Raw genomic sequence first — 19188 nt, 5'->3', positions numbered from 1 at the left:
AAATAAGGGTTGGTAATAAAAGATGAAACACAAACATACTTTCCGTGTATTTATCAATGTAGGTTATTTACGGAAAACATGTCTAGAGAGGAGGAGACACTAAGAAAAGGCAGAAGATCACGAGAGTGCACTCCAACACTCGCTGAGAGTCTGATGACGGAGCACGAACAGTTCGTAGACGGTTGTCAGGGTCTTCCTCATACATTGAACTCTTTTCTTCATCGGCTTCATCATCAGCATGATGACGACGACCTGGCGACTGTCGGCCATGCGCTGCAGGTGGCGCTGGTGCGTCAAGAGCATGGTGCTCACCTCGTCAGCCTCACTCTGGAAAAAGGCGATAAACTAGATAAAGGTCTTGAACCTCCATCTTCATCCCCTCGCCCCGACCACGGATATCTTCTTGTATGTCTTTCAGGAACTTCTTCAGGACATTCACTGACTCGATCATGGACTGAACTTTACAGGACAGTTTCTTGACCCTCTGTCTAGCCTCCGCCTCGCGCCTGTGCACACTGTGTGCATCCTGTGGTCCTGGACAGTTGGCACGCGGACAGGTGCGCGAAGAGCACAGGAGATTTTCACACATGAACAACTGTCACGGGTGAGTTCAATGGTGCCGCGAGCTGTGGCCGTCATGACACGGTCTGTTTGCAGGTCGTCTGCCACGTGATCCATGTGAAGGTGCCCCACGTGCTCCGCCAAAATGATGTGGCGACACGAGGACAACCGGCATCTGTCCCCTGCACCTGTAGCCAGGTGAGCAAGCACCAGCGGCAGACTGTGTGCCCACAAAACATTATCTTGGGCTCCGTGAAGGGGCTGAAACATATGGAAAACTCGGGCTGAGCCATGCTGGCTGACAGCGGTCCTTCCGTCGCGTCCATTCCTGTCAAATAAGTAAATAACAATGAAGTAAATAACAAAAACAACAGACCGTTACTTCATCTGTCATGTCAGCCATTGCATATTGGGGACTAGAGGGCAAATGCAAAGAAAGCAAAGAAATCACAAGAAAAACAAGTAGTGGGTTTTGGTACTTTTCACAAACTAACATATCAACCTGTAATGACCAACATAAAGCTTACCTGCGAGTAGCTGCCGTGGCGTTGTGTCACCTGGCAGGTAGTTACCGGGTACCCATAAACAATGGAATGAACTGTGCCCCTTTCTACCCGTCTCTCACACACCGACCAATAAGCAGTTACCTTAGGCCCCAGTCAGGACTCCACCGCGTGACGTCACGCAGGGGGCGGGGCTTGTAGTGGGGCACATCCAATCGGACCGAGAGGCGTTAAACGACGATTACTATCAACATCTCAAGCCACGACGAAGTTTACACCTACAGTGCTTACCGATGTTACCTCTAGGACTTAGTGAGGAAACACGACAATTGAGGTTTAGAGAAGACGAAATTGCTTGCATTAGTTTTGCTCTCGTCGTCGTCATCATCGTCGTCATCGTCGTCGTCGTCGTCATCAGCATCATCGTCGTCGTCGTCGTCGTCCTAAACTGAAACTTTACTTTTCAACCAACTGATTAAGTTCTCCGTTTAGTAATACATTGACACATTCACTATGCGCACGCACACACACACACACGAATGTTAATCTTCAAGTAACCATCAGTCCTGAGGTCAATGTAAGAACATGGACAACGCAGCTGCGTGTCGAGTGTGGAAGTCGCCATCTTATGTTTTCTTTGACAAATGAAAACCAACTGATAGCGAGTAGCTAGGCATCGTTTGATGAGAAAGAACTTCTGTCATCACAGTCATCTGTATCTGACCCTAACCTCACATCGTCGCTGCTCGCGCTGAGTGGACCTCACGAGACTACAAGTGAACTCTCCAGCCACACAGCGTCGATACTCGACAACAAAATTAAACAAAAAAAACAAAACCATTGCGGCCTTTTTGAAGTGCCCAAGATATGTATTCTTATTTTTAGCACACCTGGCACTTGATGTACGATGACGACGACGACAATGCTGCTGCTGTCCTGCGAGAACAAAGACAGGGCGTCCTGCTGTCTTCTGTCCCAGTGTCGTTGTGATGACCGGTCTACTCTGTCTGTCTGTCTGTCTGTCTGTCTGTCTGTCTGTCTGTCTGTCTGTCTGTCTGTCTGTCTGTCTGTCTCAGTTCCGGCACACCCATCACTACCGACTCAACAGAGACAGAAAGAAGCACGCACTTTAGATATGCACAAAACCGCCAGCTGGCCAAACATACTTGATGACTATGAGTCGTGACCTTTAACCTGCCATAGGTCACAGCTCCACCTGGCTGAGGTCGCGGTGTCCGTGTAGCAAGACAGGACCTCCTGCCTCCACTCGACTCCCAGCCAGGAATACAGACGCTGGGTTGCTGAGTGATTTAGCAGACATTTTCGTGCTTTTGTTTTAAATTTTTTTTTATCGAAACCAAAAATAAATCGTGAGTTGTGTGTGTTTAGCTTTTTCGTGTTATTTTTATTTAAATGTGACTTGTAGTTACTCTGTAGCAGACGATCAAACACCTACTCGCGCAGTGATATCAAGGAAAAAATAGTGCACTATCCACATCTCTTTGCAAGCTGTAATAATTGAACCTAACGTTTCCTGTGTTTCTCACTGTTCAACTGAATGTTGTAGCATCACAGACCATTGGCTCTCGCGAACTCGTTCAAACTCTCCTCACACTGGAGACGTCCTGCTTCTTCTCGTGATCTGCTGTTTGAAACGATAATTAACAAAGGCAGGGTTTGTACAACCGATAGCATAATGTTTTTACTTGAAGGTTGAATTAACTGAGGTTAGTGGTCGAATCGGCCCAGCGTTGAGGTCGAATCGTCTGAGGCTCGTAGTCGAAACGGGAAACGGTCAAAAACACCGGTAGCCTGACAATCAAACTTTTGAGAAAGGACACCATTAGTTTAGTTTAGTCCTTGTTACATATTCCTTTGTGTGTTATTAACAGATCATGCTCGAAGGTTACTAAATTCAATATAATAATCAAAATAAATAACTTCTGAATCATCCTGAGTGATGGAGTGATTAGGCCGGCACTACTTTACCCGCTGAGGATTTTGTTTGTGGTTCCATAGTTGGTAGAAGAGGTCGTGAACCCAGTGTACGAGTACAGGTGAGGCAGACTGTATGACAAGTGGTGTACACTGTCGCCAGACGCGATCGGGCGTCGTGGGACTTTCTCTCAGACACACTCGCACACACACAGACAAACTTCCACGCGCCCGATGCGAGCAACGAAACCAATCACTTCTCAGTGGACATAAAACATTCACACGAAATTACAATACAAAACTGAAATGTATTGGCGGTCACAGAGCGCGACCTCAAAAGATATGAAAAAAAAAACCAACAACAACAACAACAAAACAAACAAACAAACCAACATGGGAGAACCCCACCACTTAACAATCAGACACCCGCCCCCGCACATCTGGACCCTCCCCTCTGACTAAAGGCGTTCGTGAAACCCGGCACAACACTTTTTACGCCGTGCAGATGATCTCCCCTCCCAGGCCTGCCGGAGACAACTCGCTGTTCACTGTCACACACACAGTCCGCCCTCAGGACGACGTGTCTGATGACCGCTGGTCGATGGTCAGATTTGCGTTTTGAAACACTTTGTACACGTCACTGACTTTAAAGTTAATGAACATTTACAATGGAGTAACGGTGGCTTTGAGTCAGTCAGCTGACCTCATCCACCTCCTGCTACATCCAGTCTGTGAATTGATTGCTTTGGTGAAAATAACAGAAGCAGCTGTGAACGTCACGTGATCCCATGTCGAGGGGAGGTGTGGACTCGTGTCTGGAAGATGCTGGATGTGACGGCCTCACAAGTACTCATTGCATCAAGGATATCAACTCACAAAATCTGAGCATTGAACTCATTTCACGAGATCGCAAAAGTGAGCTCGCTGGACCTGAGCTGGAGATCTCCCATTGGCTGCGTCAATAATATCATTACTTTCATTACTATAGTCATTATTGCCGATATCTCATTACAGGACATTGTGTGCATCCACTTAATAAAATATTGGCTGTAGCTAAGTGTGCTTATCAATACTTTTTATTACAACATTTGTGTTGAACAAACGTATGACAGCCCAAGTTCTGTTAAAATGTCATCAAGGTTGATGTTGACGAGGGCGGAGCTGCAAGTGTTATTCACAATTAACCTCTTGACTCCTGTCACCACTTCGCCTTCCTCCGCCCTCAGGATTTATTGCCTCCAAACAACATTCGATCTTTTTAACGAATGTCATCAAGTACAAGCATTGTGACTGTTGTTCTTTCTTTGCTTTCTTCTGCATGCAGAGGTCTTAGTGTACCAGACAACCTGTAATAAATATACACTTATTTATTAAACAATCGAGCATTTAAGGGTAGGTGTGTCACCTGACTTGGGTGTTTGTTTGTTTATTGGTGCATGCCAATAAACAAACAAACACCCAAGTCAGGTGACACTGAGGTGGTGGGGAGAATGAGAATTAGTGAATGCGGTTCCAAAGACAATATGTATATATAGAGAGAGATCGACATGGAACTTTCCAGTCTACACCAACTATCAGTCGACTTACATCTGGACGAACAAAAGCAAGAAGAAACAAAAATGGAGAGACGTTGGGCCTTTCTTCTGCTGCTTTCCACCTTTGTATCCGTTTCTTCGAGTGAAGGTATGTTTGTGTTCATTATTCTCCTGGTTTGAGATCTGTTCATTATTAATTATTCAATCAATCAATCAATCAATCAATCAATCAATCAATCATTAGAAATGCGCGCATGTACTTATGGTAAAATATCTGTAATAGGCATTAAAGATCCCAATCTAGAAAGTATATGCAGAAACATTTCACATGAAGTTCGCAAAGGACGCCCTGTTTGATTCCCAAAGTACTGCAACAACCTTTCTGTAGGATTAATAAACATAGTTTTCTTAATTACTTTCATTCTTGTACTTTTTTTTAAGACATCGTATTAAAGAATTCCTGTCAATGGAGTTTGCAAACAATGGGTTCCTTGCAGAAATAGTCTTCTCAAAGCTGTGGGTTGTATCAGAAATTAAATTAGCCATTGTGAAATGTGTAACAACTACTGTGGATAAATTCACAAATAATTGTATAGTTACTATAGTACAACAACACCTGATTCTCTGTCTCCTTTATTTTGAACATATTAATGTTTTGATGAGTGGCTGCTACACAGTTAAGTGTGTCTTCAGTGTATCCGGGTGTAGCACGCATGTCGCCATGTCCCTTGTGTCCTCATCCTAAACATTTTCGTTGAAGTTGTTAAATTATAAATGTCCTTGCTCAGAATGTGGACAACAGCACTTTTGCACAAATGCTCTGATAAAAATAGATGTAGTGAAATATTACAGAATTAATTAAAAAAAATATCTCCAGTACAGTTTTCATCTGCAAGTCATCGCAATCATTGTCAGCTAGTAACCCACATCGAGAGATAAAGGTCGCTTATCAGTTCAGTTTGTCCAGTAACTGGCCTCCCTGGCTTGTACCTGAGGTCCCCCAGTGAACTGCTCACTTCTCCACTTTAGTCACTCAGCCTGTCTTCTGTTTGTCACGACGTCCACTGCCTTCTAGAACCGTCTTTAACGAGGGGTCAAGTGTTGATCCTGGAGCTTAGAGCGAATTCTTTTCTCCAGGTAGACAGGTGAAAGCAGTTAGCTTTGGCATACACCCATCTTAGTAGGAAATTCCTACCCACTTAATTTACCAAAACCTCGCCACAAAGTCCATAGAATGCCTTCTTAAAGTCTGTAGCGTTATGGTTCAGATCTTTACCGAACTGGAGGCATTTTTATATACGGACTTGGCCGTTAAAGATTTGCTCAACATTGCTCGTGCCGGACAAACTCTGGGTGCTCCTCAGCATCTCCTCCATCACCCACGGGAGGCGTCGTTGGAGCACCTTCAGCAGAACTTTACTTGGATGACTAATTAGGCTGATTGCTAGTTCTGGCACTGCCTCACTTTTCCCTTTGAGGCAGGATGCTACCTGTGACCGTGTATCTACCTGTAGCCACGCTTGGTCGACCACATCTTCCAGCACAGGATGGTGAGAGCCTTCGATAGCTCTTCCTCGCCACCTTGGAGCAACCCTGCTGAGACTTTGTCCACTTCATGGCTCTTTCCTTCTGTCAGATCCTAATGGCCGCTTGGCAGGTCACTTCTATCATTTTCTGTAAAATCTGTAAAATAAATTACAATTGTAAAGAAAACCTGTTGGAAGTTGCTTCTATCTAAAGTATGATATTTATTGCATCATGTTCTTATATTACAGAATACCAAGCGTTTGTGTGTGCGTGTGTGTGTGTTACAGATATTGTTACAGGTAACGTGTCAGAATCAAGGGAAGACCACTCCTCAAGTCAGTCCATGCCTGAGAACATCGCTGTCAATGTGACAATCACTGGACAGGACGTGCGGCTGGACTTGACTCTAGACCTCAATGCAAGTACAGACATTCCTGTCTATGTCTTCTCCAGGAACAAAGACGGACAACTGGACTCAGAGAGGGTTAACAGGAAAGCAAACAAGGTTCGTTAAAAATGATTTGTAAATGGAAGTCAATAACAATGTTGACAGCGTGAAGGTATAATACATAACTATGTAAACTCAAATTTGCCAGAAAGGTCTTCAGTGCCATTTGAAATTATTATTAGTGATTTGGTAACACCATCATAACTTTGATGCATTGCCATGTATATTAAATGATTCCATACAAAGTATATCGACTCTTTAAAGAAAACCTACAGGACATTGACAGGATGAAGACGTGTGAGATGTGCATTCAACTTGTCCAACACGTCATGTGACATTTATTATTTAACTGTATGAAAAACAAAAGATAATCAGCAAGGAAGAGTTCGTGACGATAACATAAGAATCATCGTAGATAATATCCGAGTGATAATCACACCCTTACCTACCTGAACTAACATGTCGGCCTGTGTCCAGCACTTCGCCGTGTATCGTGACGTCACACAGGGGGCTGTATTCAGCGTGCGCCGTGACGTGGACACTGGACATGGTCAGCTGACCCTGGTCAGTACTGGACTTTTCTTGCCCTGTGACCCTTACTCCTTCTCTCCTCTTTTACATAACACAAACCTATTCGCACTCACATGTTTTGAGACGACAGTTCACTTCCAACAGTATTTGTCGCCATTAGTGATTCAGTCAGCTACATCATCAAATTACTGATGGTGAATTATTGCAGCCTGGAAGTTTACATTTACTTCAATGTACTTAGATGTCTCTGATTTAAGCCTATGACTAAATAAATTAAAATTTCTCAGTAATTTTACATTTCTGTGAAACAAAGCAAACGGCATGGAGTTTGTTCTGTCACCAAGCAGTTAAAGCTTTGACAATATACTTACAGCCAGTAAGTTCTTATAAATGTAGATGTTGGGGAGCAAGCTCAAATGAACCATTTGTGATTCAGCAGAATCAAGGTGTACAATGATATTACAAAATACAACATCAGCAAATACAACAGTGTAAGATTGAATGCACAGCATCATGTCAGAACAATCATCAACAGGAGGGCGTGGTGCATGTCAAAGGCAAAGTTTACGACCTTAAGAGCACCAATCGTCGCCACCGGAACTTAAGAGACCCGACGACCGACGGGAAGACAGGTTCTGTCGGCCATGAAGTCCAACGACGTGACGTCAACGACGACGACGAGGAGGTCGACCACAACGAGGCTGCAGACAACTACGAGTTCATCGTGCGCCTTCTGGACGACCTGCCTCCGAGGTCACTGAGAGGAGACGCCATTCTGCCACGTGAGGCTCTAGAACCTTCCTGCTTTGTACTAGTGTACTGTGTACTGTGTACTAGTGTACTAGTGTACTGTGTACTGTGTACTATGTACTGTGTACTAGTGTATTGTGTACTGTGTACTGTGTACTAGTGTACTGTGTACTAGTGTACTATGTACTGTGTACTATGTACTGTGTACTGTGTACTAGTGTACTAGTGTACTGTGTACTAGTGTACTAGTGTACTGTGTACTAGTGTACTAGTGTACTAGTGTACTAGTGTACTGTGTACTGTGTACTAGTGTACTGTGTACTGTGTACTAGTGTACTGTGTACTAGTGTACTATGTACTGTGTACTGTGTACTGTGTACTAGTGTACTAGTGTACTAGTGTACTGTGTACTAGTGTACTAGTGTACTGTGTACTGTGTACTAGTGTACTAGTGTACTGTGTACTGTGTACTAGTGTACTGTGTACTGTGTACTAGTGTACTGTGTACTAGTGTACTATGTACTGTGTACTATGTACTGTGTACTGTGTACTAGTGTACTAGTGTACTGTGTACTAGTGTACTAGTGTACTGTGTACTAGTGTACTAGTGTACTGTGTACTAGTGTACTGTGTACTGTGTACTAGTGTACTGTGTACTAGTGTACTGTGTACTGTGTACTGTGTACTGTGTACTGTGTACTAGTGTACTAGTGTACTGTGTACTGTGTAGACATTTTGGTCAAGAAATCGTTGTCTACCCAGATTCACTTTAGACACCGGCGGAGGCGCATTCCCCTCTTGTAGCTGATTGTACTCGAGAAGGTGTGAGAGAGAGATGGAGGAAATAGTTCCGATTGTTACAGACTGAGGCAGACAGGAAAGCGAGTTTTAAGAGGAGTTCTTAATGTCATATAACCGTGACATGAGGGAGCACACCCACCGTACATACATGACACTTCAAAAACTTTAAATGGGTTTATCACTTTTTTTTTTTTTTTTAGTGACACGGTGCTGTTTACAGAACAAATATTTCATCGTGGTTTTTGTATTTCCCAAATGTCAACGTGCATTGTTCAAACGGATGTAAACACTTCACTTTTTCCAAAATCTTAAATGCTTTTCTTATTTTAAAGAGTTAAAAAAAAAGCAAGAAAATGTTCGTAGTCGTCAGGTAATTGTTGGGAGGATGCGTTGGTAATTACTAAAGTATTTAATATCTTGTTTACTTCTAGTATACCTTGCTTTCGTTGTCTCATACCATCCAGCCAGTTATTTACTGATGTCTGTTATCGTTGCTTGTCTACTCAGCTTAGTTCTTTCTGTCTTTGTATGGTGTGACCAAGTTTGACAATGATATCACATCCATTACGGTGCATATGTATTGGGTCAGCAGTCACAAGGGTAACAACAAATCTGAATGTGTGAAAATGTTGATAATACCGAGTAAGTTTTATAGTAAATAGTAATAAAGTGTCCAGCGTACCAGTGTCTGTGCAGGTCAGTCGGCAACTGTTTGTTTTAATTAAGATTTCTTAGCAGGTTCCACATACCACAGCTTTAGAGTGTAAACTAAGCAATTTTTGTGAATGAACAATAATGAAATAATAAGCAGTCTGTAGCTTTACATTTGTCAGAACAAAGGACTTTAAAAGTGGAAGACACTTTGGATGAAGACGGAGCTGCATCATTCTTAGGCTACAAAGGTTGAAAGGTCGTCTGCCTTTTGCCAAGTCACAGCATCTTCGTCCTTCGTATTGAAAACTTTGTATTTAGAATTTGCAACTAACTGCGGTTCTATTTACTTGCAAACATCTCGACGATGTATTTTGTAGTTATCATCTACACTGCCTTGATATCTCACACACAGTCATGAGCGTTAGCGTGTGAAAGATATCTGACTCACCCATGTCCGTTGACAGTGTTGACAGTGTTGACAGTGTTGGCAGTGTGCATCCACATCGCACTGTCCATGTCACAGCCACCTGCTACACACTGTCATGTCACAGCTACCTGCTACACACTGTCATGTCACACTGTCATGTCACACTGTCATGTCACTCCTCCACGGTGCACTGTGTGCAGCAACCTCTCTGCAGAAGAAAACTAAGGTGAGAGCGTTCCAGGGCGATGATGTGCAACAACAACAACGACGAGCATCTGCACCAGCAGCAGCGGCACCAAGAAGCGAACAACTGTCGGCGTTGAACGATGTTTACATCGATGTTGTTGCTGTCGCAGATTACGGTGTCTTCTCCAAGTGAGTGTCTAAGTAACAGTAAAGCTACCTTAACCTTACAAACTTAAAATAAAGTTAGAATAAGGATGTTTTCTATACAAAGAAGGCAATGAAAGACTAGACTACATTTTCTGTTGCTATGAGATACAACATAAACACCGCAGTAACTGCGTGGATACGGCGACTAGTCTCAAGACCGTTTGACCTGTCACCTCTGAAGTCTTTTATTGTGCACTTACAACTGCTGCAAATATTTTACACTTCTATTATATACAGACTTTTGGTCTCATTTGCTTGAGTGAGAACATTACAAAGTAGGACAGGCACAAATTGAACAAGAATATAAAAAGTCCACCTTGCCGTCGTCAGGGGTCTAGTGTCTCGATGATCCTGAGGACCATGCCGACGGTAGCACTAGCTCCTGGCCGGTCACCCATGTCGGACAGACTAAGAGATGAGACTAAGAGTGGTCCACCGGTCCTCCAGGTTATAGGGAGTTGGGAAATTAATTCTTGTGAAAAGGTACTGTAGTGGAAACTTTAACCAGAGATAATCCAACAAGCGGTGATGGTGGAGAGGCAGACCAGGTGAGTGTGTTTATGATGGCTGGAGACCAAAGCCACAAGGACATTTCCAACCTGACACATCTCATCTTCCTTAAACATTCATTACTATTGGCTGATGGAATAAGAAAACACTGAACCAAACAGGAAAGCAAGCAAAGGTCCTCCCAGAAATGCATCTACACGGACTTGATCTTAGAATTACAAAAGCATGTTGGACAGGTAAAGGAAAGAGAACTCTTGCAAATGGTGACACTATTGTGTGTTCTAGAAGGAACGCTGACCAACACAGAGAAGCGGATCCAATGATGTCCCAAAACAACAAAGGAACTTTCTATTAGAATAGAGACTAATCGGCGAACTCCTGCTGTAGCATGGAAGCATGGAAAACAACTCAACAGAGAAAAAGCGATAAAACTCTAGTTGCTCAGCTCTAGTCTCCGAGCTGAAGGAGAAGTTGGTGAAAGAATATTCTCAGAAAGAAAAGCAGATGAAAAGAGCGCTAGAACAAATAAAAGAAAGTTTGTAGAAAACATATCTGTAACATTAGGAGAAACTGCAGACATGAAGGTGGCTTACAAGGCCACTAAAAGGCTAGAAGTAAGTAGAGGTGGCAGTCTAGAGCGCATCGCCAGTGTGTAATGTATCGCTAGTGTGTAATGTATCACTGGTGTGTAATGTATCGCTAGTGTGAAATGTATCGCTAGTGTGTAATGTATCACTGGTGTGTAATGTATCGCTGGTGTGTAATGTATCGCTAGTGTGTAGTGTATCGCTAGTGTGTAATGTATCGCTAGTGTGTAGTGTATCGCCAGTGTGTAATGTATCGCCAGTGTGTAATGTATCGCTGGTGTGTAATGTATCGCCAGTGTGTAATGTATCGCTAGTGTGTAATGTATCGCTGGTGTGTAATGTATTGCCAGTCTGTAATCTATCGCGAGTATGTAATGTATCGCTAGTATAGTATCGCCTGTCTGTAATGTATCGCTAGTGTGTAATGTATCGCCAGTGTGTAATGTATCGCTAGTGTGTAATGTATCGCTGGTGTGTAATGTATTGCCAGTCTGTAATCTATCGCGAGTATGTAATGTATCGCTAGTATAGTATCGCCTGTCTGTAATGTATCGCTAGTGTGTAATGTATCGCCAGTGTGTAATGTATCGCCAACGCTGCTGCCGTGTTCAGGTCAGCGTGTCCCACAACCTGACCGCTTCTGATCAAAACAAACAATCAGTAAACAAAATAAGTTTTCTACAGTCCAAAACGCAAGATGAAAACATCATCAGTGAAGAAAGTAAGAAAGTAGAGAGATGGAAGAATTACTTTTCATCAACTACTCTCCCGACCAAACCCTCCAGTGGTAGTCAGCATCACAGAGAGGGGAGAAGACCGGGACATAACCCTGGGCCCGTCACGTGACTGAAGTAAAGGAAGCAATTCAACAACAAATATTGCAATAAACTCAGTCAACTCATGAATAGGACACAGACAAGAATGCAGATGACCACGCTGTTTATGTCAACTCCTGGGTGTCCATTTGCATGTAGACTTTTTAATTGATGTCATCATCATCATCATCATAATCATCATCATCATCATCAAAGATAAATGACTTGCCTGTTTCAGCTGGTACGCCAACAGTTCCGGTCTGACGGAAGAAGAGAAAACACAGGATGTCTACAGCAACTTGCCACAGCACTACGCCTTCATGTTCTCCGGGGTGAGGTCAACGAGTTTTAGTGGAAGTTCACAGGGAGGGTGACTGAGTGCACTGGACAGGTCTCTGGGGCAAAGCTGCCTAAAATATTAAGTAGTGTAAAATATGATTTCATTGAATGCAGTGAATAGTTTTCTAAACGACTTCTGTATTTGTACACAAGCTTTGACAGAGACACTAGTGTTGGTTCTCGTGTTCCTGCGGAAGGGAAAGCCTCGTGCAAGCTTTGACAGGATCTGTAAAGTGTGATGACCACTGCTTTCTTTGTGTAATAATAATAAAAATAAACATCAAAACACCTGCACACATACAGCACAGTTTGAGTCACGTGAGAGAAGAACAAATGACAAACTCAAACTGAAATTTATTTATCATTATCCAAGCTTCGTTGAGTCCCACTAAGACAGTAACGAAGGACAAAGATCTTTGTACCACCACGCCTCATCGAGTTGGACATCTTGAAATCTTAACACGAGGCATCCCTCCACTGAGACCCTGAACTTGAGCGTCCATAACGTGTGTCTGTTATTTGCTTCGTCGTTGAGCGGATATTTCTGTTGTAGATCCTCCTCCTCCTCCTCCTCCTCCTCCTCATCCTCATCCATCCTCATCCTCATCCTCATCCTCATCCTCATCCTCATCCTCATCCTCATCCTCATCATCCTCATCCTCATCATCATCATCAGCAGCAGCAGCAGCAGCAGCAACAACAACAACAGCAGCAGCATTAAACGTTTAAGTCAGTTATGTCAGATGCATTTTACAAGAATGGTGAAATTCTGTCCCCGATGTGTTACATGATGTTGATGATGATGATGATGATGTAGTTTTATAGCGCGCCAGTATCCGCATCACAAAGATGCGCTCAATGCGCGGATGTTGACATGTTGCAGGTGAATATGATCTACGAGAACGTCTCCTCGCTGCCCTACACCATACATGTCAAACTGTCTTCCCTCATCATTGCAACGGTACTAGACTTTCTTATCCTGATGTCACAGTCACTGCATCCTCTGGTATCACGTGGTCATTCACAATGTCAGTAGGTCACGTGGGTCACGTGGGTCTTACCATGTGGTAGAAATTGTTGTTTCTAACAAGTCTGGAAGAAGGTACAGTCAACTCTATACACAAAAGTAAATCACTATACAGTAAAGCAAAGGAAACTAGTTATTACAGCAAAAGCAGCACAGCTGGATCTTAGTCTGGTTTTTAAAATTATTTTTTCATTGTTTGTTTGCTGACGTGTATTGAACTGTTTACGTGTGAGTGTTTTGCACATGTCTTAACATTTCTCTTGTAAGCCTTCTGATGATTCGGTACAGATTTTTTCATATATATATATGCATTATACACAAGGAATGGACATCAGCTCATAGTTCACAAACAAATGTCCCCCCCCCCCCCGTTGGAAGATGCAGTGGATCTCAAGCTAATATGTTTTCTTATGTTCTCACTAGCGCCCAGAAGATTCACCTTGGACAGAGTCACTGCGTGTGGAAACCTCTGATAGGGATCGTGTGGACCCCGACAAAGCTCTCGACAGTTTAGCAGAATGGGTGAACAACACTCATCTCGTCACTTACTACGACCACCTCACCCTCTTCACGGGGTACAGGCCTCCGTGTGTGTGTGCGCGTGTATATGTGTTGTGTGTGTGTGTGTGCAATCGGCGCTAAATGGAGGCACTCACCCATTAAATAAGCCCATCAAGCCTCACATGGTTGTCCTACAGACGAACACTCAAACATTAGCCGGCAGTCCTTATGTCTCTGTGGATGGGACAAGAGGCTCATGTGGCGGTTAAAGCATCTCATGGACACGTCACTGGTTGCCACAGTCATGTAGAGTTCAGCAGCAAGTTTGCCCCCAACAACCTCAGAAATGTTTCCACACAGGACAAGGCAATGCTTGCCTTCTACTCAAGGGTCTACCCTAGCATTGATGTTTGTGGACGTTTGTCAGTTGAATGTTTGTTTATTAATTGATTTGCATCCGGAATGCATTGAAACTGTTTTTGTAATTTCTTTAGGTACGACCTCTGGGGAAGTGACAACGATTCTCTAGGTAAGTCCTGAGTAAATCTGTTCATTAGCCACACCTTCCAGTGTAAAAGTGAGAACCGAAGGTGTCCGTTATTACTGCTGTAACAATCACAAATAAGAGAAGGTATGTGGGAGGATGTGTGGGAGGGTGTGAACTTTGTAGTTTTCCCTCTGATGTGGATGTATGGAGCTCAAGCAGCATGTCATGTCATGTCATGTCATTCCTTAGCTGAGCATGAAGTCAGCATCACGTGACTGATTTAGCTCATCGTCTGTACTCACAGGCCGAGCAATATGTAGAAGTTTTTGTTTTGATTGTTGTTTGTCTCCACTAATGACCTGAGATGATTGCAGGTGTCGCTTTCATAGGAAGAATGTGTGAGACAAATGGCGAGTCGGTCTCCTTAGTGGAGGATCTTCAGAGCTTTGAGACTACTCTTACTCTTGCACATGAAATAGGCCACAGGTAAACACTTTAATGTACCTTCTGGTGGTTTACATGTTTATCCTATAGACGCAATAAACATATTACAAACATGCGCACTTTCTGTCACAGGAGACATACATATTAAACATGTACATCATATCAGTAGATTACAGACTCGACTCAACATTTCTACCAACTTAGGTGCTTGGCAGACCACTAAATATTTGTTTCAACTGTCACCTGTTTTCTTTACTACAAAAACAAAGCATTTCCTCTTGGATTTTTTTTCCTTGCAGCCTCGGTTCAGCACACGATGAAGACGATAACGAATGTTGGGAGAACGATAATTACATCATGGCGGCTGACTCTGACACAGACGAAGACAGCAACTGGCACAACCTCTGGAAGTTCTCCAACTGCAGCATCGACTACTTTAGGACCTTCATCGACGAAACGCTCCAGTCTCCGTGAGTCCTTCTATTCCCCAAACACACACACACACACACACAAAATGAACATGCAGCTCACCAAAAGTACCTTCATATCGTGCCTCACAATGACGTCACTTCCGTCAAGACCAATCCCCAGATTACAAGGATGTGTACGTGGGCTTACAACTCTATATCATGTAGGAACTTGTATTTATCTTAGGGGAGGGCAGTCAAGTTCGCCGAACTCAAACACATGTAAATGACTACAAACCATAAACAGCACACCATGTCATAGACGACTCTCACCTTTCAGTCATCCATCCTCTATAAACAAAAGTTCGGACATCTTCGTACAATAATTGGAACAACAAAAGTCCTCGGTGCTCCAAAAACAGACTGAAGGACGATAAAACGGAACTGCTACTTGTTCAAAGAGATTTCTGAGTTATCTTTCTCTCCCCCAGTCTCTGTCTATAAAGAACTACTCCTTTCTCCGCCTCTGACCGCAGTTTGGATGTGATTCTCGATCAGAGTTTCACTTTTCATCAGCATTTCTTGTGGCTGCAGAACTGTTTATCTTAAACTTCTTAGGATTAGTACCGTTCGTCATCATCTCAACACTGATACAACTCACCTGTGCCTTTGTGCTGTCGAGGATGGACTATCGAAGTTCTTTTAGTTGGCTTTCCCAGGTATATTCTTGACAGACTTCGAAGGATCCAGAATAATGCTGCTCACTTCATCTGAAGACCATCTAGATATAAACATACATCACCTATCACACCATCTAGATATGAACATACATCACCTATAATATCATCTAGATATGAACATACATCACCTATCAGACCATCTAGATATGAACATACATCACCTATAATATCATCTAGATATGAACATACATCACCTATAATATCATCTAGATATGAACATACATCACCTATCATTCGCTATTTTCACTGGCTACCTACAAACTTTCCACTTTGACTTACTCGACCGTTTCTGGCACCGGACAAAGACAGAGCACACAGAGAATATAATTCCAACACCTGTGTTCTTTCACTCAGTAAACATATCTGTCAGTGGGCTTCCCGTGAACTTCGTACCTAACTCTTTTTTTATAATTTGCTTTCATATCACTGATTCCACTTTTTAAGGGTGGCAATCTAGTGAGGTCTTTTTGTGTTTTATTAGTCTCCTTTACCCATTATCCCCTGACTGTGTTAAATGTTGCCGCCGGAGCTTTACACCAAGTGTTTGGCGTGAGTTGCAAATGTGTTTTTAACAAAGAAAGGAGTTAGAATACTGATAGAAAGATGTGTTTCGTGCTGTCCTGTCAAAGTCTCTTTGTCATTGTTGACAAAATGCGCTCATTTGAATGAGTGTACTTTAGGGACACCCATCTGTGAGATCTCCTGACAATGTTACCTGTCATGTGTGTGTAGACGAGGACAGCAATGTCTGTACAACACCCTAACACCCAACAACATCCCGGACGTGTCTGGCCAGCAGCCTGGAGAGATGTATGACCACGATGCCCAGTGCAGACACATCTTTGGTCCATCGTCCAGACTGTGTCGGGTAGGCCACCTGTCTGCCTTTAATTAGTCTGTCTATCAATCTCAACCCATGTTTCTGTTGTCATCTTTATACCTGATGGTGTTACAGACTTGCTTGTGGTAAATGACTGCTTGTCTTTGTCTGGAAGGGATCAGAGTTTTACGAAATACCTGAGGAAGTGTGCATGAACTTGCTGTGTGACGACATGTCATCAGATGCCAGCTGCTGGAAGTTGTTTGCTGCCAGAGGCACTTCCTGCGGCCACCACAAGGTAAACACAGTTGCTTTGCTGAATGCCTTAACAGACAGTTATCGGTTGAGCTCGTGAAATTTTTTTGGTTGTTTTGAAGTGTGAGGAGATACTATCGTTTTCTTTTCCATGTCCACACAAAATAAAATTCCTGATACGGGCGGACATGATCCAAGCTTGTGCTGAAAGTATCAGGAATAATAATAACAGGACTATTGGCAGTATTTAGTGACATAGTTTGTGTGTAGTGTTCTCGGTGAATCTAATATTTTTAAAATGTTGATTTGACTTTTCAGTGGTGTGTAAATGGAGAGTGTGTGTTTGACAATCGGGCGCCAGCCATGGATGGTAAGTAGACTTTTAACAAGGAATAATCAGAAGAAAGAAAAGAAAAAAAATGAACGAACGAACAAGCAATGAAAAAAAACGAACTAGTGAACGAGCAAAGTTAGCCATGAATAATCTCCATCACAATGTGTCTAGTACTCTTGCATGCACAAAGTTTAGCGGCTGGTCGCATGAATAACACAGACACACACACTGTCAGAAGGCTCTACACGCACGAGCTGCTACATCAACACAACAGCAAAAGTCTGAATTTAACAATGGAATGTAATATTAGCACAAATCCGCAAACAAAATACGATGCAGAAAACACAGGACAGTTAAATCGCGGTAAAAGTCGGATTCAAGTTCACTCAAAGCCAGTCTGTTGTTGAAGCCTCCGCCGTCAGGTCCACTAACTCCAGCAAACAACGACAACACAGTCTCTACACAGTTGCCGCCCCTATTACTTCCAGCGCAACACCCAACGACGAACACAGAAAGATGATGATGATGATGACGATGACGACGACGATGATGACGACGTAATAATCTGCACAGAAAAGTGCACCCCTTAAAAATCTAACAATAATTCGAATGCAATATATTATACTGTCTAATGTAAAAAATGCAGTGCAAAAACTTCACATACAAACTCAAAACTAAAAAATGAGAACCGAGGCAGACTCAACCTCAACAGGTTTCACGTGAATACTGTACAATATTTCTCAGTCTGGTCAGGACTTAAAACACAGTACCCTGACAGTCCCAGTCAAGACACGCAGCAGGCAGCAAATTTCGCTCCTTCATCTCATTTGTATTCCAGTGGAGCCACGCCCCTCTTTTACACAAAGCAGTAATCCGTCCTCGTTTTCCGTTCTCATTCAAGCAACATTATATTGAAAAATAGACAGCAGGTTTTCATTCTCTCTCTCACTCACACACACACAGGCACATAAACGCATGCTCAAACGCCCACACAAACCTAGTCACCTAACCTTTATGCACTTCCTGTAATTTCAAAATGTGCTCCAATGTCTTTTTTCGTGCTGACAGAGAACTGCCCGTTCGGAGATCTTCCTGGCGTAGTTTGGTTTTCGAACCAGACCTGTGCAGAACTGATTGCCAGCTACCCGGGATACTGCTACGACAGTTTATACTTCGGTCGATGCTGCGCCTCGTGTGCCAAGTACTCCAGACCTGTGCGAGGTAAGATGTGTGTCAGGCACCTGGTGGACAGACTAATGACATAGGTCAAAGTGCGACATATGGTAATGATGACCGCTGTTTACTTAAAGAATAAGAATAACTGTGTCCTAGGGAGAAGGGAAAAAAGGTAAGTTGCACCTGATGTAATTGCGTGGTGCAGTGTACCTAAGTTTTACACATCATGCTTTAATTCTGATATTTATTTGATTACCATAAAAATCCATAAATATAGTGTGTAAATAAAGCTACAATTCCGTTTTGTTTAATCAGAGTATCAGACCATGCCACGTTTAACTCGTTAACTCGTTCAAAATGTTTACTGCTGACACCAGTGTAGCTCAGTAACAACTGGTATAACTTTTAAAAGCAGCTGGACACTGGTATTTACACCATCATGATGTGAATGTTATGTAAAGCTTTGTTCGTGAGTGTCTCATCTAATTTCATGTTTCCTTACACTCAAGGCTGCGAATACGGGGACAGACTTCCGTCTGAGTGTCCCCATATGGTCCCACTGTCCCCCCCTTGTGATGCCAGACTTGAGGAGCTGTGTTGTCAGAGCTGTGCAAACATCGGAGATGACCTCTCGACGACGCCTCGGTCTTCAGCAGCTCAGTGGACAGTGACGTCAGCGTT

General features: G+C 43.1%; 1 protein-coding gene across 1 annotated transcript; it reads left to right on the top strand.

Moving 5' to 3' along the window:
- The first annotated feature begins 6017 nt into the window (after positions 1-6017).
- On the top strand, positions 6018-17375 carry LOC112558612 (A disintegrin and metalloproteinase with thrombospondin motifs gon-1-like). Its single transcript, XM_025229163.1, has 14 exons — positions 6018-6084; positions 6349-6566; positions 6987-7073; positions 7576-7822; positions 9873-10047; positions 12216-12309; positions 13200-13322; positions 13767-13918; positions 14339-14373; positions 14706-14817; positions 15075-15245; positions 16655-16790; positions 16918-17040; positions 17316-17375. Exons 1-14 carry the CDS (start codon positions 6018-6020, stop codon positions 17373-17375), a joined length of 1800 nt encoding a protein of 599 aa, XP_025084948.1.
- Positions 17376-19188: the final 1813 nt, after the last annotated feature.

This window comes from Pomacea canaliculata, linkage group LG3, assembly GCF_003073045.1.
Source record: "Pomacea canaliculata isolate SZHN2017 linkage group LG3, ASM307304v1, whole genome shotgun sequence".
NCBI classification, from domain to species: Eukaryota; Metazoa; Mollusca; class Gastropoda; order Architaenioglossa; family Ampullariidae; genus Pomacea; species Pomacea canaliculata.
This window is presented reverse-complemented; position numbering and strand designations above follow the sequence as displayed.